At 41.3% G+C, this 22,346-nt stretch overlaps 1 protein-coding gene across 11 annotated transcripts in view; it reads right to left on the bottom strand.

Annotated features, from left to right (window-relative positions):
* Window positions 1-22,346, bottom strand: part of TENM3 (teneurin transmembrane protein 3) — a 955,259-nt gene that overhangs the window by 13,191 nt on the left and 919,722 nt on the right. For all 11 annotated transcript variants that reach the window (XM_081046184.1, XM_081046189.1, XM_081046188.1 and 8 more), the window contains 3 exons: window positions 9,163-9,338; window positions 7,696-7,931; window positions 154-450 (listed from right to left, as the gene is read on the bottom strand). In XM_081046184.1, coding sequence (XP_080902310.1) covers window positions 154-450; window positions 7,696-7,931; window positions 9,163-9,338 — 709 coding nt within the window. The remainder of the gene's footprint in view (window positions 1-153; window positions 451-7,695; window positions 7,932-9,162; window positions 9,339-22,346) is intronic.

The following is a 22,346-nucleotide window of genomic DNA, read 5'->3' as shown; positions in this document are numbered from 1 at the left end:
ACTGCTGTACCAATGTGACTTACATATTGATACTTAGAATAATAAATGGTAGTCAGTCACATGCCACTTTTTTCCCTCCTGTAGTGCTCGGGGAGATTGCTGAAAAGTACTAATCATTGCTTCCCTATTTTTATAGTTAGTGTGCAGACATACCTTTTCTAAGTATGTGTAACTCCATGTTTTACCATCAGCAAAGACCCGAGATACAATCCTCCCCTGTCCGTCATAATCTACTTTCTCGCTGGTAGTTCCTCGCTGGATGCTGGCAATTTGACCTGTGGATGAATAGGTGACATTGACGGCCATCAGCTTACTGCTTGGCAGCCAGAGAGTTGGATGCCCTGACGTGTCATAGGCGATCCTCAGGAGAAATTTACGGTGGTCGTCATAGATCTTTTCTGTCTTTGTTGTTCGATCAAAGTCAACTGAAAGGAGGTTTCTGCCATTAACCTGTTACAACACAAACAAGATGATAAAATAAATCATGCTATTCCAATACCAGTCCCTTATTAGTCTTCAGAGTCCCCACTATTGTTTAAACACCTTTTATGGTAATTGATTCTCTTTGTCAGTAAATTAATTTAGCAACTTCTTGGTTACAAGTGCAAGGCAGTAGATTAACTGCTCTTTTAAAAGGTTTCATTAAGCAGAAAGACAGCCTGGCATTTGTTCAAAACCTTTTCAGTTACATTTTGTAAACTTAAGCAACTGATAAAAAAAATACCAAAATGTATTTACTTGAAAGTTGATTCGGAAGCTCTGAAGGTGGTAAGCATGACATCTCCGTGAAGTCCTCAAAGCCCCTCCCCCCATAAGCACTGGAAAATGATTGCTTCGTGGATTAATCAGGGTTACATGAACTAAAACAGCGGTAAATGTGACTAGCCCTTTGAAGAGCAGTTAAGTATAAGTTGGAACCCACAGTACTGTACATTATTAATGAGTTTAAATAGCAGGAGGTTACAAACACGATCATTGCTTTTGGCCAAGTGCTGGAATATCACAACGTTTTTCGAACGCCTTTTCTTCGGTAACATCTGGTTAACTGGCAGGGACTTGAGATCCTTTACTCCCATGGCTACACAGCCTGACTGTTGTGCTTCATTTACAAATCTAGCACCATGTTGTTGTGATAGGGTCTCTGTGTGGCTCTGTGCCACGTCCAGGAGCTTTGACCACATTTGGCTCTTACTGTCCGAGATCCAAGGCATATGCACACCAGTGTTTGTCACTGTAGTGGGAATGTGGCCCTGGTTAAATTCTACTTGACAAAGGTCCGTGGTGTTGGCACACTGGGGACCCCCTCGGAGTGAGGCCACGGCCTGTCCATCCTCTCGTCTGCTATGGCACGTGTGGCCTGTACATACCAATATCTTGTTAACTATTTGGATTGCTAAAAATTAAATGGGAAAATCTTAATTTTACATGACCATGTCCTAGCTAGAACCTTCAAAATGGACAGCATTACCTGATCAATGATACACACACATACACACCCCCTATATATATGTGTATGTACATATATAATATACATATATTTATGTAAAATGTGGAATAAAACTAATTTGTGCATTCTATCATTGACATTAAACAAGTGCCATGAAAAATACTCCTTAAGTTTAAAGTTTTCCAATTAGATATTCAAGAAGAATATTAGGAATTCCATGGAAAGATAAAAGATATAAGCTATAAACAATTAATGCCTTATAGGCAAAGTGATTTGGGGGAGAAAAAGCACCCAGGGAGATGATTCAGAGAAAATGAGAAAGCAGGACTCTGGATGGAAGTTAGGATATATTACTATTCCAGCTCTATCATTTAAGATCCACTATTGGGGGAGACAAAGTACAAAACCACTGCACCATAGCAGAAGTTGGTAGGTATTGTGCTGTGTGTGTGTGTATGTTTGTGTGTATGTATGTGTGCATGTGTGCATGTGTGTATATGTGTGTGTATGTTTATGTGTATGTATGTGTGTTTATCTGTGTGTATGTGTATGTTTATATGTGTATATGTGTGTATGTGTATATGTGTATATGTATGTTTATATGTGTGTGTGTGTTTATGTGTGTGTTTGTGTGTGTGTGTACACGCACGCACTGGGAGGAGGACCCCAGGAGTCAAAAAGCCTGATCTCCATACCTGACAGAGCCTACCAGCAGCCTGATGGGCTTCTAACCCCTCTGAATCTATAAATAAAGAGGTTCTGTCCATCTATAAATAAAGAGGTTATACTAGAGGCTTTAGACTCCGTCTTTCAATGATTCTGACTAGCCAGCTGAAAGCCTGTGGTCTTCTGTTTTCCCATGTGGAAGCCTCTGCATATTACTTGCTCCCTGCCTCGTGTGAATTCTGTGAAACTTTAATGAGTTTAGGTCTGCAGAATGCTTTGTGTACCTTGGAAAGACGCTACCAGCTAATGTTACACATACGTATTTTAAAGTCTGTAGAAAGATTTGATTTGATATCAAATTAACTCAACACTGAAGCGGCAGAACACAGCTCTTCAGATTATATTTGCACAAAATTTCTGATGCCATAAGAAGAGGTTTTGCACAATTTAAATGGTTTCCCAGGGCTCTTGTGTTTCCCAGATTGTGAGTTAAAAGAAAAAACACACACAAAAAACCCTGAATGTTTAGGTTTGCCCTCTTCCCTTCCTTAGGTTATTCTAGGCTGCAAACTGCCCTGCCAGTCTGACGGCAGTTTCTGTGGACTACCCTGCTCACAGTACCGCTCCATCTGTTTGTATTTTACTTTGTATTCACTTTAAGTTGTATCTCAATTCTTTATTGACACCCTTAGGCCTCCTTTATTTTTATAATATTTCCTGTGGTCAGAGCATAAAAAATCTGGACTGCAGATTTAGTATAATTGTTTGGTTCCTGAAGGGAGAAGGGCAGAAAGACAGTTCTGGAACCCCTTCTTTTTCACTGCCTGCACCCTGCTACTGGGCTTCTGATTTGGTTTTTGGATTGTGAGTATGGCTACACAACCCCAACACGGTCAGGTGACAGTCTTTAATGTTGCTGTTGTGTGAGTGGTCATACTGACCACCACGTGGACACACGTGAGACCAAACATCTGGAGGGAAGTTTACTTTTTTTTTTATTCAAATATTGTATGCATTGCCTTTCTTGTCCCTTCAAACTGAAATAATGAGGAAACCATTAGAATGTGGCTGTATTTCTCCCTATATTCCCAACGGGAGCCAAGGTTTTAACCATTCTTACTGTTTCCAGACACCAGCCACTGTGATTTAATGTGTAAAATTTCAAAAGATACTAACAAATCTTTCTTTGTTTTACTATCCCTCCCAAATATGTGCAAACTTTCTCCTTTGGGTTGTAAACGAAGTGCAGAAGTCAAAGGACATTTCCATTCTACGACATACTACCACGTAACTACATCTTTATGAAATCATGGCAACTTTGCAACAATTTTTTTTTTTACAATCATAAAGCAGCGGCATTGTTCCACACCCCAATGGCCTTTTAATAAATATTTTTTCATATAAAAATATCACATTAAATTGAATAGTTCACCTGCGATGAAAAACCTGACAGATTGTTATGATACCTCCAGGTATCATTCATAAACATGAATCCAAATGTTGGGTCTGGCTAAGAGATGACCATGAATTCCTTTGTGATGTACAGCATTCCTTTTAAGGAAGCACAGAAAATCCCCACTTTCAAAGATCATGTCCAGCATGATTGTAATTAATCACAATGTCCCTTTGATATTGGGGGGGTAGTTCTTGTCCCTGTGGAATCCTTGAAAAACTAAGGCATAAAGACATTAAAACAATGTCTTTATGTTTAAAGATACAAAGCACAATCGGATTATATTCACGTATCTGGGTATCTGGAATGTTGCAGAGGGAAATGAGGAAGGGCTGGCTCATTACCCAGTACACTCGGAAACAGTATCTCGACTCGCTTGTATCCCTATTAGAACATGGACTGGCTGCAGACTGTTTTGTGTGTCTCCACACATCAGCAAGTGCTAACTGCATTGTACAATCCCACTCCAGGCTGTGCTGCTTAGATTAAAGTGAGACATAGGATATCACACAAACGCAACAGGCATAAAAAGGTTTACATATGCTATCACCTTTATGTACGCCTTTAAACACACTTTCAAAGGTTGAGAATTTCTTTTCTTAATAATTCACTAAATTTTCTTTCTTTTAAGCACCTCAACTCTGTGCAAATATAGAAGGTGAATTTTATTATTAGGATGCCATCCGTACAATTTTTTTTTGTAATGGATTAAAGGCTGGTCCCAAAGTCTAACACTTGATAAAAATTAGGAATATTTACTAAATATTGTAAGACAAAGACCAGCGACTAATATGTGTGTGTCTTTTTAAAACAAATTTAGCTACAAATGAGTAAGCTAAGGAATTGTCTAATCTTCATTCTGCTGTGCTTTCCCACATCTGTGTCACGATTTCATTTGCTTGTTATTTCCTACTGCATCCACCCCCTTTTCCCTTAGTGCACCCTTTCACAGAAAATGCTTTCATGTTGCCATTGCCTTATATAATTTTTTCTTTTCTAATCCTTGCCTTTTCTTTTTTACATTTTAAACTCCTCTCTCTAGTGTTATATCTATCACACCTATGCAATCTTATATCTGGTGTTAGGTTTGTTTATAGCAGTCAAACATTTGCAAGGATGTGAGGTTCTATTTACATAGCCCCTCTCTTAGGAAGATGTAGATGCAGTGAAATAAATAACCCATATTATAAGGTTGGCTTGTCCTCATTCTTTCATTCATGAATAAATATTGTAGCGTCCATCCTGTGTCAGGTATCCTGTGCCATCCTGTGTCAGCTACACTGAGGTCAACATCTTAAAAATGAAAAGAACGTTCTGCTAGAAAATAATGAGAGGCAAGAGAGGAGACGTTTCCAGTTTCAGAAAAGGGTAGAATGCAGATGGGTGGCTTTTCATCTGATTCCGGTGCTAGGGTGGCCTCTGTGTCGTCTGCTCTCCTCTCTCCCCTATTTTGGCAGACTCCAGGTCCAGTCCTTAAACCAGATTTTTCTATCACCACTTTTTTCCTAGAATTTCTCTCTTAGAATCCACAGAGGAATGAAATTAGCAGTCAGAGCTGGCACATCCAATCTTATCTTGAAAGTAAGAAACCCTCCCTTGTGATCTTGGCATTGTCTCTATGAGAGCAATCACACATATCAGCTGGAAATCTCCTTTCAGTGTGACTGCACAGGCCATTTTAAATAGTATATTTTCTGCAATGTCTTGCTGAGGCATTGTGGTTTTGCTATTTAGAAGGAAACGAACACCATGCCCGTGTGTACTAGTCCTTCCTCCCCAAGGTGAGGCATTTTCTTCATTTAGAATCAGACAGAGAACCAGGGACTTCAGATTGGATTTCCCCTCCTTTCCTCCACTCTTCCTAATTTCTTTTTATGTCTAGAAAAGCAATGAGCAGTGTTACAAAAAAATAAAAAAATAAAAATAAAAAAGGATACACTTAGATATAGCTTGTCTGAAAGAACAGTGGGCAACATATTTCCCCTACTCTTCCCTCATCTGGACTGACATATTCCTAACCAGCGAGCTAAACAGCTTTCCCATCTACCTGGTGGGTATAAGTGCCCAACATCTGGGTATGTGGCTGAGATTCTCTGGGTTAGGGTTAGGGAATATACAATCATGCCTTTTGTTTTCCAAGTACTTTCACATTGTCTCATGTGATTCTGTAACAGTGGTGTGAAACAGAGGCAGGGTAGGGTTAACTTCATTTATAATATAGCTCTATATATCATGTCTGTGTCATAATGTTAAGATAATATCTAGATAATGTTATATTATTTAGATCATAATGTAGATATCATGACATAGATAAGGAAAATGAGATTTACAGATGTTACAATTTTCCCAGAAGCTTTATTATTAGTATTAAGTGGAGCCTTATGTAGAACCCCTAGTTTTTGAATTCTAGTTCAGAGCTGTGTCTTTGGGGTATTTTTGTGTCTTTTGATGAAGTCAGTGCTGTGCCAGAGACTCTGTGTGTGTGTGTGTGTGTGTGTGTGTGTGTGTGTGTGTGTGTGTGTGTATGTACATTATGCCTGCTTTAAGGATAGTCGAATAAAATAAAGCCTGTGAACGAAATTCTAGTTTGCAATGGCCCAAGGAACCACAGGTCCTGGGGAAAATTAGTAAGTGGTGGCCGCAGACAGGGATGCAGGCAGCTACGAAGTCCTAGTGTCAGTAGAAGAAAAGGCAGCAGCTGGAGTTTACTGTGGCAATAACAGCCTGAGACCCAAGAAAAGTGACACAGAACAAGTCTGAGCTTGTTTTCTTGCCCGTCACTTTACCTTCAACCTTAATCCTATTCCTCCCTCTGGTGTTTTATTGCTTTTTCTTCTCCCTCCTCTCACGGAACTGACCTCCCTCCAGCCTCCCTAGTACCTGCCAGAACTCCTAATCCAGGGGAACTGGAGCTAGGACATCCTGGCGCCCACTACCTGGGAGGTGGTTAGATGGGAGCACATGGCATCGGTTCCAAAAGACCATGTATTTAGAGTCCCAAACACCTGCCTTGCAATTGTATTGGAATCAGAATATAATCCGTAAGTTGGATACAGTATGTATTTGATCCACTGATTCTTTTTTTACATCATTTCTATTTTTTGGAAATACAGACAGTATGTAGTAGCTGTTTCTTACCCTGAAGGATTGTCCAGGTAAATAATGTTGACCTGTTATAATAATTTAACATTTTGATGCAGAAAAAAAGACATAAATAGTATGCTCCGTGTTTTATTCTCTCCCGCCTTCATTTTACGTACTTGTTTTTAATGGCAAGGGAAGCAATTTTAGGAATAGTTATCTGCAATTCTCCGATAAGCTGACATCTGTTTACCAATAGGAAAAGTGAATCAGGTTCAATTTATAGTGGTCTGAACGTGGTTTTCTTGTAACTTGTGTTTTAGTACTTCATGTTGTCTTCACCAAAGAGGTGTCATAAATCACAGCTTCCTTCCTAGATATATTTGGCCCACAATGTGAGAGGGAGAAAAAAACACCTAACAAGGCAATGCAGAGAACATTTTGCAAAGATTAAGTACACTAGCATAATGAGAAATAGTACATTTCTCCTAAAAATAATGTAAATCAATAGTGAGGAGGCAACAGTTAGGTTCTGACGTCGATCCTCTTCTATGTGCCCAAACTGTACTTTAAAAATATTGAGAATGCAAAGAAAAAAATCCATCTTTCAGTGGCCAGCCCATCTCTTTCAATATACATATTTATGAGTTGGAAAACTGTCAATATTTAAGCCAATTCTTTCTTGTCTCCATCCCTCCAGAGTGGGTAAAAGGAAAGTATGAGATATTAAGATAATATTAGTAAACTAAAAATCAGTTGACAGCCAGGCTATCTGAGATTGTGCTACATGCAATTTCCTAATTTCCTAGGGAAGACTTATGTTTCATTATAGATATATTGCGAAAAACCTTTTCTCAAATAGTTGGCTTTCACTATAAATGATCTAAGGGCTTGATGGCTGGATGTAAGTCATGCTGTAAGGTAAGGTGCTACACTGAGTGTGGCCCCGGACAGATGACGGTGGGAGGAGGTGAGTGGAGGCAGGTCATGGACAGCCGATGACACAGCATGGAGGAGAGGCAGCGGTTACCTGCCCTCTGACACTCACCCTAAGCTTCCGACCAAAGACGTTGACTTTTCCTTGGGCTTGCTCTTTTCGGAATCTCCATTCAACCAAATTTTGACCATTTTCACCAGGAAGAGTCATGTTTCTTTTGGCAACTGTTGGATTAGCTGTGCCAGCCAGAACATGTGGCTCTGTTTGGTAGTGTGAATCGAGACCACTGGCATAGATAATTCTCAGGGAGCCATCGTAACCAATCTGGTAGCTATTTCTTAACTGATCTAAAGAACAAGAAGCAGAAAACATGAACTATAGATACGGATTAAACACTTGGTCAGTGAAACACTAGAAGTGACACAAATTTCTAAAATAGTGACTGAACTCTCTTTAGGAGGAACTAAAAAGTACTTAAAGATGTCTTCTTCGAAAATAACAAAACAACTTTGATTTCTGGCATTTCATTCTATAACAAGTTCGGCTGAATATTAAAGGAAAACTTTAGGGGAATTTGAAGTATTTCTCCACTTTAATAGATTTCTTCTTCTTCTTTGCCTGACAAAATAAATGAGGCCCCACCTCCATGGAATGTGCAGTAAATGTTTTGCAAAGAGCCAACCAAGTATGTGCTCTTTGGAGGGTGTGCGTCATCCCTAATGTCTTACAAGACTCCATCCCTGTATCCTTTATCGAAGAACTTTGAAAAGATTTACAATCTATACCTTGTATCCCAAAAATGTAAGGCGACCTTCCCCCTGAAATTGACTTTAAAAAGGGAGTCATCTTACATTTGGTACAAATACCCACTTTCCTATTGTAGGCTATATCTCAATTTAAATTTCTTGCATAATGTAGCACCATTTCGGGAATAAATGAGTTCAAGCAATAGTAATTTCAGATGATTGTAGAGATTACCAGACAGAACTGGTATGAAAATGAGTCAAAGAAGTTTAATTCAGATTTAGTAATTATTCTTAGAGCTATGGCCTCACAATTGCAACTGTCATTTTCCAAGATTACATCAAAAAGGAATACGGCAGAGGTTCCATGATGGAGATATTGGATATACATGTCTATAGAAGGAAGACACTGAAAGGCCAGATGTTACTTAAAAGGGTATTCAGAACTGGGATAAAATTTCCAGTGACCGCAATACATGTGGATTCAGAAAGTGATCGGCCTCAAACCACTGTACTTCCATGGTAGTCAAGATGACATGCTTGGGGAAACTGTGAAAGATGACGCAAAAAGGGTCTGATGATGTACATGAAGGGTTGGAAAAAGACGCTGTTTCCAGGTTAACATATTGTTTCACATTATGTAATTTTATAATACGTATATATAAATAAATAAACATGACATGTAGACATTAGATTATTTCATCAATATTTCTAGAAGTTTATATTTTCACGTTCCCTCTTCTGGTTCATTTTAGAAAATGGGGGTTGTCACATTCTATTTGGGTGCTACTGGTATTTTAAAACTAACAATTTAAAATGATGCTTTCGTGTTTACCTTGAACCATGGTGTAGAAGGAATCAATTGAGGACAAATTTGAAGTGATACTGACATCTTCTTCTCGGCTGGATGACTCAATGTCCACTGTGATAGCTTTGTCCATGTCCCCATGAAGGTTTGTGACCACTCCAGTTGGAAATGTAACGTTTGTCAGACGACCTTCGCTGTCATAGCTAAATAAAAAGGCATTAACTTGGTGTTAAACAGGAAATGGTAAGTTCTTTTCATAAATATAATGCACAGCAGTATTAGCTGCACAAATTTGGGAGAATATTTGTCTTTGTGTAGGAACTATACAGAGTGAGGACTTCAAACATGCTTTGAAGTAATCAAAAGCCTGTTTAACATAGAAAAACCTCACCGGTGAGAGCAAGAGTAAACAGAATAGCTCTCCATCTCAGCATATTATTCTTTGAAGTGTGACCAAAATCCTCCTGCACATCTAATTTGCTGTTTCAAAGGGAACATGTTTGCTGATATTAAATTCCTTAGTATTTCTCCATATTTTCTACAAAGTAGATTTAATTCACCGTTATATCAGTCTTTAAAGTTTTACTAACTTACGCTCTTTATGATAGTGCAGTATGAATATATATACAATATTTTTAAAAAAATATTTTTAAAAAAAGGTATTATCTACATGTATATATTTGCACATGTAAACATATTCTTTTAGTATCTTGAGACATCGTCAACAAATGAATAGTCTTTTAAATACTTTCTTATTTCTCAGTAACATATTTTATAATGGTAAATTGGGGCTTAAATGGTGGTAGATATGGTGGTAATCTATCTTGTTTATGCTGACATTGTAGGAATGGGTGATATTTTGAATGATCATTTATGTTTACTGAAATGAGATGTAATATATCCTGACAATGATACTTTGCTTTTTTATTACACACTTACTTTTTGAGCATATAAATATCAGAGGGACTTATAATTTAAATGTTAGGATACATTTTAAAAAGCTGTCCTATAATTATAAATATGCATTATAGATACAACATTTTACTAGATAATTGATTTTTGTGTGTGTGTGACTTTTCTATTGGTGGCAGCACCAGAAAAAATTTCAAAAATGACAGTATGGCTTGAAGAAAGAAAAACATGCAAATTCTGGACGACAAACCAGGGATTTCCTTGGGACAACAATATACTTAGGCTTGGATTTCAGACTGATACCCAGGCTGAAATTACCCAGGCTGAAAAGGCTGAAATACCTTTTATTCATTAATAAAAGGGCTGAGCAAAATGGAGACAAGAATCATATCCTACCTAAAATAAGCCCAGATGCAGAATTAATAGAACAAGAATCTTAATAGTGAAAAATAAGTTACCAAAAACAAAACAAAACAAACAAACAAACAAACAAACAGAAAAAACAAAACAAAAAAGGGGAAGAAAAAAGTGGAGAAGATAATAATGTTGGGTATAAATATGAGTTGACAAGGGAATAAAGTGTAGAAAAAAGGACTTAAATAATATTTGGTAATAAAAGAATAGAGGGCTTTTAGAGTATAAAAAATCAGCTGTGAAAAATGTGGTTAATAGGAGAAGATTCTAGGTAATAAAAGTAGAGAAGATTCAGCAAGGACAATGGTGGTAGAGATAGGAAGGAAGAAAGGAGGAAGGAGAGACACTGACGTCTGGTCAGGCCCAGGGATTAGTTGGTCCCATTAATTCAGTGAGGACAATATCAGTCAGATCGTGGGTCTGACTGACTTGTTCCAACAATTTGCCACGCTGCTTAGCCAGCGGCAGGAACGGGCACTCAGGAAAGAGACGCTCGACAGAAAAGCAAAGAGAAAGCAAATGTGCCATTAAGTGCAATCATTGTTTGGACCTACAAAAGGCAGAGCTGAAATAGAAAAGCAGACTCCGTCCTCTCCCCACCCGCCCAAATGCCCCTAGCCGATTAAGGCATCAATGCAAGAAGCTCAGCATGGTTTACTGATGTCATTGCTGTTTTGAAGAAATTATTACTCCTGAAGAAATAAACATGCATAGGCCTATTTATACAGAATTATCGACAAAACCAGCCTAAAGTTACATCTTAACCTGGACGTAATTCTTGCTTCACCTAACGTTTCTCATAGTATAATGTGAAGAACACGTTACTGTGTATTAAAGACATTAACATCCTTTTGAAGACGCCTATATAAAAGATAGTTCAGTGCTCCATTATCCCCTTCCCTCATTTGACAGATCGAAAAAAGAAAATATGATGTGGTTAGGTGACTTGGTCAGGCTCTGACTGCATCTCATGACTGGGCTGTGACTGGAACTTTCACGCACTGGACCCCAGGCCCATTAGCCCTGTGTAAATCACAGTGCTTGATTTAAAGTGCAGAACTATATAGCTTTCTATAGATGATGCCACCTGCCAGCACTCTGCTGATTCATTCTTGCTGCTGTCACTCACCTGCCCTTTTTCAACCCCTTTGCTGGTTTATGTTTTGTAGCTCCATTCAATCTAAAGTGGGAAATGTCACCTTTCTCCCGCAGCAAGCATTTCTCCAACCTTTGCCTCTGCTTTCATTGGCTTACCACATGTTCCATGTCCTGCTGGGTAGGCATTTCGCATCACAAGATGCCGAGCTCCCTGCGACAGAGCACAGGGTGCTGCACGTTCAGACTCTAACCTATTAGCCTTTGGTTCTTTGGGAAATAAAAATACAAGTAACCTTTGTAGGTAGTGCAATTAGAATGACATAGGGTTAAGCTGGGATCTTGGTGGCCCAGTTGCACAGCTTAGCCCCTGGAGGTTCTGAATTTTGCTTTCAGAGGAGTGGCTGAATCGAAGTTAAGGCACTAAGAAGGGCTGACGTGCTTGCACAAGGCAGGCCAGGAAAGCTGCCATGGTGGAAGGGCCCTCGGAGCTTCTGCCTGACCAGTCTGAAGAAGCTCTATGTGCAAGTTACAGCGACAGGGTATGATGGATGTAAAAGCGTCTGGTTGGGGAAAGAAGTCAGACATATGAAAATGTAACTACTGAAAACGAGTGCCATGAAAATAGCACAGACCTCCAGGGCACTTGCAGTGCAGGCAGATGTGAACATGCTGGAGTACTGAAGACAGGGCCACATCAAGGTGGGTACCTAAGCGGAGCCTTGGAATAGATGTGGGACTTAGACAGGCAGAGAAGGCATGGGACGACATTCCAGCCAGGAAAACAGCCAGGGTGAGGGTGTGGAGGAGTCAGGATGGAGGGGCTGTGAGGTCAGGGGGTGGAAGAGACCGGCTGAAGTAGAGGGTCCACGTAGGGTCCATTGCGGGCAGAGGGAGGCTGTGGGCAGGATTCATCATAGGCGACTGTGGGAGCTGAAGGACGTTGTAAAGAAAAAAGCAAGGATTTAATCAGACTAGTGAGATGGCAGCACTGTTGGAGCTGAAGGGTGAGGTGATATGTCAAGCAGGGAGGGCTTCTCAGACTTTCCGGTTTTATCAACCAGGAAAAAATAAATCAGGGGCCAACACAGGGGTTTTTAAATAAACAACGATCCTATGTTACCTCCACCACTTCAGAAAGAAAGGACAGGCAAACATATCAAAGACAGAAAGAACCTAACTTCAGGATGAGAGACAGTTCTTTAAAAGGAATAAGGAAAGCTTTATGAAAAAATTCTCTGCATATCATTATTATTTTTTCATTTCAGCGTGGATCAGTGACAACTTGTTTTACAGATTAGCACCTAGGTCAAGAGAAATAAAACAAGATGAGAGACATTAAAATCACCAGGGGACTCTGGAATTAGGGAGTGAGAGAAGAAAAAGTAGTCAAGGATGACTTCAGGTACTTTCAGAAATGTCAGGTGAACCCTTTACTTGGACAAAATTAGAAAAACAACACACCAGCAAATGTCCAACTGTCCTCTGAAATACTGGGGCCCTAGGTACTAAAAGAGGCCTTCCCACAAAAATATGCCTCCGGACATAGTCTCTGCTTATGTGCGACTTGGTGGCTTTACTTAATGTTGCTTGGCCTTGGTGGTGAACTTGCCCTGCCTGCCCAGCTTGTATATTTGAGATGTAGTTTTCTTTCATTAGCTTTTTGAATTTACAATGCATTAGGCTCTAGGGAATCTGGCTAGAACATCAACTTCATGCTCTCCACTCCTCTCATGTGGTCTTAGCCTCCCAGCTTCAAATTCAGAACACAGCACATTCTTTCTGCTCCCGATTAACCCTGCTTCACAAAGGACTCTCACTGGAAAAGACAAACTCCCTCCAGCTCTTACTGACCTTCTGCTCTTTCACTGATGGGATGCCCTTATTTGATGTGTATCTATTTGTTCGTCTTTTAATTTTGATTGTGTTTTTGCCTAGACTTGCTGTTTTAGCCTTTGTGGTATATTTTAAAATCTCTTTTCAAGTTTTCTAAGCAGTGGGATTATTGACAAATGCCCCAGAGACCAGAACTTCAGCCATTCTCAGTTGAAAATGCTGTTCTCATCCTGACATTTTCTCTCTGTCCCCCTCATCGACACGCAGTTCCCAACTCTTCATTTTTCCTTCATAATATCTCTTGGATATTTATCTTCCCATTCTCACAGCTGCCCTAGATTTAAAACTGGTCTTTTTGCTTTTCCTATCTTCACTGATACCAAGTTAATCTTCTGAAACACCATTATGATAATACTTCTCTGCTTACACATCGTTAGTGGTTCCTGAACTGAGAGAAAATTTACTGACTTAGACTGTTACCCACACATGTCAATAGACTATCGATACTGCAAATTGATTCAAGTGGAAACAATGTGCAGTTCTTGAAAATTTTCTTTAAAATTCAACAACAGAATTATCTATTGTCCCCAGTGCTTCCCCACAAAATGGCTTCTTTGATAGAATGTTGTGTTTTTAAAATTATCTTCTGCTTTTGAGAAAAATCTGGGTAAATCAGAGCAGGGCTTTAGAGAAGCAAGGAAACCAGACATGAGAACAAATCATAACTTTGGAGAGGTAGAGTATGTGTTTTACCCCTTGCACTGGTTATAGGCTTATAACGCGCCCGACACTGAATTGGTCTGTCTGAAAGATGAGACGGATTTATGTATTTGCTGATGTACTGTTGGCAGTGCCTCTCTCCCAAACCTTTCTTCTCTTCACCTAAGAAGAGTGAATGAGAGCCAGCTAAACGTATGTTATCACTGACTGTTTTCTCCTGTCAACCTCAGCCTGTTCTGAGAAGGCAAGATGTTGGTTTGGGTGTATTCTGGAGGTCTCTGGATGGAATCATGTTCAAGTTTAGTCACGATTGGCTCTTCTGTGTCTTCCCCAGGGCCATCCCAGAATAATCCTCCCCTGAAAGCTACTTAGTGGGGGTACATCTGTCTGCGTTCACACTTGAATCACAAGAAGGACTCCCATAAAGATGTACCTAACCTGTCTTTTCCCCCACGGTCCCCCATACACAGAGGGAGAATTTTTACTTCCATCTATTGGGGTTCCTTAGATTCAAATTTCCTTTGACAGTTTAACAATCAGCAAACTCCCCCGCCCCCAAATTCCCTCAGTCTTGCCAGCTTTCTGGAAACGCTTTTTTTTCATAATGCTAATGTGCAACAACTTCTCTGTCACTGTGTAAAGCTGAACACAATTCCTAACCCGATCATAACAAAAACACGTGCAATCACTCCTTGATCCTCATTCCTGAGGAAGGACGTGCAGGAACAGCAAAATCAGAACAGAACCTGATTCAAACCTCTAAGGGGGATGGGTTTGGAATCCTAAGAGCAACAATGTGATTTGTAACACTAATAGCAAAAGAATTTACATGTAAGCATTCTAGGGATGAATCTGAGATTTATGTACCTTAATAATTATTTCATAGACAAATTATAATTTCTTTGAATTCAGCAGTGTTGCTATCAGTAGGAAATCCTCAAAAATCAGGTTCTGTGTAGAAAATGCAAAATGCTTTCATCATTAAGGTAAGTAGAGCAATCAAACAACTGCTAAATGATGGGTTCATCTGGTACTCAGCTGACTGCTATCTACCAAAAATGACAGGGAAAATGCAAAATAAGAAAGACAAAAGAAAGAATTATTTTGCATGATTTCTGTCTCAAGTGCTAAAAGGATCTTGATTAGAAAGGGTGAAAATTGCATGGTGGGATGGAGAGTGGGGTGGGAGGTGGTTAACACCTATTTAAATTTCTTTGTTGCATTGCATTTCATTCACAGGTCTTGCTGATGGGGCAAATTCTGACCAGTGCTTTGCTCTATAAAACCAGAAAGGGCAGTAGTCTGCAGTCAAGCCACTATTCCCTTTTTTCCAATGGCCCAGATGACATGAGTTCAGGAACACAGGCAAGGACAGATCCCCACCTCTGGCTCAGCCCTTTCTCTGAACATTGAGCCTAATGATAGATGGTCACAGACATGACATAGTTTTCAAAAACTGAATTCAAGAAAAGTGACCCAGTGCCTTTTTCCTTACACAGTCATTACCACCTCAGGGAGAACTGACAAAGCAATAACGCACAGCTATGAAATTCTGAGGCCTTGAGTTAAAGGCATGCAAATCAGGACATTCCAGAATTAGTTCCCTTTGGGGTTTGAAGGATTCTGCGTTAGCTACCATTATGGGAAGAATCATGTAGAAGTCATTTAAAAATATTGTTTATTGACCAAGGAAAGTTGATGTGAGCAGGACACATCTAATTTGTTTAGATAACAAGTCTTGTGCAGCTCTTGAAATGTAGACTTCCAAGACAGCTGATGTCAAGGGGAATTTTTGTTTCAAACAATCTGTAAAACAGAACTGTGTATTCCCTCATTCGCCTGGATTTATTCCAAGAGACCCTGAAGGGCTAAGAGGACAAACCCATCCTTCTCTTTTGTCTTCCTCTTTGTATTCTGGCACTTGTTCCACCAAACAGAGACCACCACCCAGGAGATGGCTGTGCAGTAAGTGAAGACAAGGAGGGATTTGGGAGGCTTACGGTAAGTTGGAAAGGTTGTTTTTTTTTTTTTTAGAGAGTAGGAAGCCCATTTGGAAAGAGAAATTTAATTTATTATTATAAAGTGCTATTACTAGCACTAGCATAATATAAAAGATAACAGGTTTGATAAAAATGCAATATGCCTAACTATTTTAGCAAAGGAAATTTGGTAATTTGTTAAATGATGTTTCTTTTGAAATAAGCCTTGACAGGGGCTTATGAAAAGTTGGGGAGAAATATTAGCATCGTAGATTTTTCAGAGTAGGAAGGAATTTTAATGATTAAGAAGGCTTTCCTTTTACAGGTAAAGGCACAACATTTTAAAGAGGTGCTGTGATTTGCCCGAAGTCACACCATTAGAAGTGACAAAATCAGTACGTGATCCTAGGTTTGCAAGCCCAAGGCTTTTTCCAGTCAGCCTATGCTGTCTCTCAGAAAAGAGAACAGAAAGAAAGGGGTATCAAGGAACTAATGAAATGTCAATGATTTGGGAAACTGAGGTGAATATGAAAGAATTTCAAGTGAAAACAATTGCAGTAATGGATAGATTCAAAATCCAACTAAAATGTTGTCTATTCATAACAAGCTTGAAGAGAAAATATGAATATTGTGCCAAGTGTGAGGAGTAAGGGAAAGCAGAGGAATAGGCAAACTTGGGTAGTGAAGGAGCAAAAGGGAGTAAAGAAAGGGGAAAAAACTATAGAAAATGATGTAATGTACAAGGGGAGGCACAGATTTGAAGGTTCCAAAAAATTAGGGATATGGTATCCGGTAGTAGAAGGTGGACCCTAAAGTATTAACAAAGATTTAATTACTTTATTACTGAGCCGCAGGAAACTCCAGTGTGCAAATTCATATGTGCACACTTTTCCCCCCTTGTCAACTGGACCTTCCACATTCCTTTTCAATGTGATTTCATTCACACTCATGGCTTTAGTTCTTGCCATCGCTCTCACGTCCACATCTCTGGAATTGGCTTCTATTAAGTTTGAAGCAGCCATGTTGGACCACATGTAAACTGTCCTAATGGTAACCTCGAATTCATAATCTCCAAATCTGAACTCATCATTTGTCTGCCAACCTGCTTCTTGCCCTATTTCCCCACCCACGAAGTCACCTAAGTGAGGTGATCCTCCTTCTCCCTCGCCTCTTACACTCAGTCACTGAGTATTACGTCATCTCCTAAGAATGAAGCTACCTCCTTTCTTGTCATTTTGGTGCTCATCCCAGGTTCAGGCCTGCATGTCTTAACTAGATTTACTGCCTCCTTACTCCCCCTGCCCTTCTGTAGCCCCATACTCTTCTACCTTCAATCCATCCTTGTACTGTCACCGGACAGACCACGTCACTTCCCTGTAAATTCCTTTATAAGAGCCCTGTGTACCCAGGCGGAAAGAGCCACCAGATACGTCAATGGAGCCCCACTTGATCAGAACTGTGATCTCCCTTTCCAGTCTCATTTTCCCTCTTCCCCACTGTCGCGCAGGAGACCCTGCTCGCTGCGCCATTTGTCGTGCGGGGTCTCAGCTCCCACTCCCCGCCCAAGAACGCAGGACACGGTAAGGCCAAAAAGGAACACCCATGGAGCCATAAGTAGGGGAGTCAAACCAATATATTCTCGCTGGCGGCTGGGCTGGAGACACAGGAAGCAGGATCTACATAATCTGCCTAACAGCAGTCCGCGCTTGCCAGCCACCATCTTCTTGCTAGCCCCCATTCCATTCCTGCTAGCGTAGCCACAGCCGTTATATTAGTGGCCAATGGCCTACGGGTTACAGCTGACGGCCAACTAGCCACAGCTGCTGGCATCTGATCACAGTTGATGGCCATTTACTACCCGAGCCAGCACCTTTCTATGTGAGGCCGAGAGCCTGGAAACTGCTTTTTGGGGTTTTGTCCCCACACTCCACCCCTACAGGGTCTCGCCTCACAATCTACGCGACAAGCGTCTTCTGCGAGGGGCCCTGTGCAAGGAGCCTGGAGGTAAATGCACTATCCTGAACACAGCCAGGCTCTCTGGGCACAGCCAGGGTTTCTCAGGGCACCACCACAGTACTTCTGGGCACAGCCAGACATCCTGGGCTTCTTAGGGTACCACCTGTCTCCCCGGGCACAGCCAGGTTTTCTCAGGGGACCACCACAGTACTTCTGGTCACAGCCAGACTTCCTGGGCTTCTTAGGGTACCACCTGTCTCCCCGGGCACAGCCAGAGTTTCTCAGGGCACTGCCACTCTCTCTGGACACAGCCAGACTTCCTGGACTCAGCCAGGGCCTCAGGGCACTGCCACTCTCTCTGGGCACAGCCAGACTTCCTGGACACAGCCAGGGCCTCTCAGGGCACTGCCACTCTCTGGACACAGCCAGACTTCCTGGACACAGCCAGGGCCTCAGGGCACTGCCACTCTCTCTGGACACAGCCAGACTTCCTGGACACAGCCAGGGCTCTCAGGGCACTGCCACTCTCTCTCTGTGCCTCTCGGGGTACCGTGCTGGAACAACAGCGGCTCACATCAAGGTGCTTACATATTATCAATGGCGGCCAGTCAAGACACAAAAGCAAACATCAACCAGTCCCACTACATGATGGTATGTTCCCAAACAGTCAAGCGTCCATTAAATTAGGGATAGAAGGCAATTCCCCATAGTCCATAGTCATTCGCCAGGGCTGTCCTGGGGGTGAGGGATGACCTTGACCTCACCCTCATCTCCCAAGGAGGACTCAGGAAGCGTTTCCTCCTGGGACAAGTCCCGCATCCAGGCTGCGTCAACAAACAGTTCCCAGCCCACAGGGCAGCAACAACCTTCGCTTTCTCCGCTTTCTCCGGCCTCTGCTGGTTGGGGAACCATCCACATCTTTCCACCCCTCCACGGGAATCGAGCTCTCCGGCAGCTGCTCCTCCTGGTCTTCCTCGGACTGAGCTTTCACACGCACAAACTGCTCCACTGCCCTTCGGAAAGCTTTGGCTGGCACCGTATCCTGCCGACTACGCCATGTGTCAGGCAGGGAACCCTGCTCGCTGCGCCATTTGTCGTGCGGGGTCTCAGCTCCCACTCCCCGCCCAAGAACGCAGGACACGGTAAGGCCAAAAAGGAACACCCATGGAGCCATAAGTAGGGGAGTCAAACCAATATATTCTCGCTGGCGGCTGGGCTGGAGACACAGGAAGCAGGATCTACATAATCTGCCTAACAGCAGTCCGCGCTTGCCAGCCACCATCTTCTTGCTAGCCCCCATTCCATTCCTGCTAGCGTAGCCACAGCCGTTATATTAGTGGCCAATGGCCTACGGGTTACAGCTGACGGCCAACTAGCCACAGCTGCTGGCATCTGATCACAGTTGATGGCCATTTACTACCCGAGCCAGCACCTTTCTATGTGAGGCCGAGAGCCTGGAAACTGCTTTTTGGGGTTTTGTCCCCACACCCACACGCATTGTATGCTCTGAGCTAATGTTCATTCCAAAACCAGCCACGCTCTGCCTCCTGTGGAAGTGCTTTCTTCCAGCCTGAAAAACTCTGCTCCTGCTTGCTAACCCTTATTCATACCTTTCAAGACCAAGCTGTTATGTGGGGCAGCTCTGCGACCGCTCCCCACATAAGATCGCAGGATATAGTGAGGCCCCCCAAAAAACCACCCACGGAGCCATAAGTAGGGGAGTCATACCACCACAGTCTCACTGGAGGCTGGGTTCACACGACATGTGACCTACTGTCCGCTTTGCTGCCAACCGACCGACTCTCCTCGACTCTCCTCCCCAGCGTAGCTGCGGCAGTTATGTCAGCGGCCAACGGCTCAAGGGTTACAGCTGACAGCCAACAAGCCACAGCTGACGGCCATCTACTACCTGAGCCAGCACCCTTCCACATGAGGCTGAGAGCCTGGAAACTGCTCTCTGGGGCTCTGTCCCCACACAAGCTTATAATTTTACCTCCTCGGGAAGTTTGCTTGCCTCATGTCTGTCCCTAATCCCCAACCTGATTTAGACGACCCTCCACACAGCACTTTAAAAACTCTATCTTTGCACTTCACACTAGAATTATTTACTTCTCTGTCTCCCTCAGTGGACTCTGAGCTCCTGAAAGAAGGGAATGTGTCTTTTAGCTCTGCCTTCTCCAGTGCCTCACACCAGTACCTGGCACGTAATGAATTCTTACTGAATGAATAAGTATCAGTGAATAAGTGAATGCCAGGAAATTAGTGGATACATGGGAAATGTTTGATGACCAAAGGGCACAGACAAAATTCCCAGCTTATGGGACAAAATGCCTATAAGGCTTGAAATAATTGAATAATTTGCCAGTTGGTGTGCTTTTGCAATGTAACAGTAAAACATTTGCACTTTCTTTAATGACTTTCATGTGCTCAGTCAGCGTACCTGCTTTTGGCAAAAGGGCCTCCCTGGGGGGCTGTTGCCTAGACCAGTCCCAAATGGGACTAATCGTGTCTGTGGGTACACCTTTATGTTAAGGAGAATGAAGTATACTTTAAAAATAAGTTTTAAAAAAGCAGAACTCTTTATTAATTATTAAGGCAGGAATGAACTAATCTTTAATTGAATATGCACAGGTTAACGTACATGAAGCTAAACTGCAGATATAACCTTTCTCACTAGTTCTAGATTATAAATAACCACGGCATAAACTCATTCTTCCAGGTCTTAAAAGTTTAAGATTTAGTCATCCTCTTTCTTGGTTTGTGTAGGAACTGTCTGATGCATTTACGTACTCAGCCATTTTACTTCTTAAGATTGTAACATTTTCGCAATCTTTCTTTTGCTAATATAACTCTAACTGATCGAGTTTAAAAACATCATCTATGGGTAAAGAACTTTCTTCTAATTTCAGAGATTTATGCTTATTAGAACTCAGTTCCTTCCTTCTAGAGTTTGAAATAGAATGAGGTCTTCCTATGTCTAGCTCATGCTTGACATCTATTCATTCAATTTAAGTATTTAGCTATCCCTTTAGATAAACTACAAATTTTTTCAGCGTTTGCTTTTTATACTATTTTTCCTTAAAAGGCTTAGAGATGAAAAACACAAAAAAAATCTTAATCTATATAAGACAAATTCTTAAATAGATTTACAGGGACAAAAATCTAGTTTTCAGCCAGAGTTATAAAGTCGTATTTTTTTACATCACCATTTCTCAGAAGTTTTGGGGGTCTCACTTGAAGAACCACAGATTTACCAAACTTTGGGATGGACTGAGGTCTATGAAATGTGTTTTGAAGTGTGTGAGTGTGTGTTTATGAGATGTGGTAGGGATGATGGATGGGAGGGCTGTTAAGTGAGGAATTGGGGTGACTTGAAAAGTGTGGAGGGTATCCCGAGTCATCTTATCGCCTTCACAGATGGCCTCCCACAACCCTGGAAGAGTTTAGGAAAGAACAGTGTCCACATTAGTTCTGCATTTGCAGTTTCCGGACCTTCTGAAACCACTCCAGGATCCTGGAATGCAGGCAAGGGGCTTTCCCTGGGAGGCTGAGTAGTTGGGGTAGCCAGGAGTGAGGGCTGCTGAAGTTACTTTTATTTTAATATGATTGGAATGAGCCAGAAATGCCAATAGGTCTCTAAAAAATACCCAGCTGTCGATCTTCAGTTCTGTGATTGTAAAATCAATAAATAAAAAGTTCCCTTTTCCGGGTTGTCAATGTGTTAATTTCTTGCCCTGTTTTCAAACAATCCTTTAAAATGGCTGGTGTATAACTCAGTCTTAGGGTAAACCGTTTGATAATCACTGTGCAAGGGAAGCTGCTGATGCACACAGCTACCAGGCTATCAGATCAACTGTCTAATTCACACAGTCACGTAATTAGTTTAAACAGGGAATGCAACACTTTTGGAAGCTGCATTTTCTTACTCCTGAACCATTATGGGGCAATTTCGCACATCTCACACATTAATTTGCTAAATGGAATGCACTGCAAGAGTTAATGTAGCCCCACAACTATTGATACCTTGCAAATTATACTGAGAAATTTTATATTTTATTATGTACTGAGGTATGTAGAAAAAAATCAGATGAATCTGTTTTTATTGGTTTTTTTTCTGGGATTATTTCTGAATAATCTGAATAACATACAATTTCCCCATTTCCCATTCTGCTTTGAAACCTGAAGAGAACTACCTATTTCTCTAAACAAGACTGCAGAAGAAAACTGGATTAAACAGGTATTAATAACAGCATTATCTTAGTCCAGAGTTGATGTTTGAAATGTACGGCAGCTACTTTC

This window comes from Rhinolophus hipposideros (genome assembly GCF_964194185.1).
Source record: "Rhinolophus hipposideros genome assembly, chromosome: 4".
Classification (NCBI taxonomy): domain Eukaryota; kingdom Metazoa; phylum Chordata; class Mammalia; order Chiroptera; family Rhinolophidae; genus Rhinolophus; species Rhinolophus hipposideros.
Note: the sequence above shows the minus strand (reverse complement) of the source record. Positions and strands in the feature narration are given on the sequence as shown.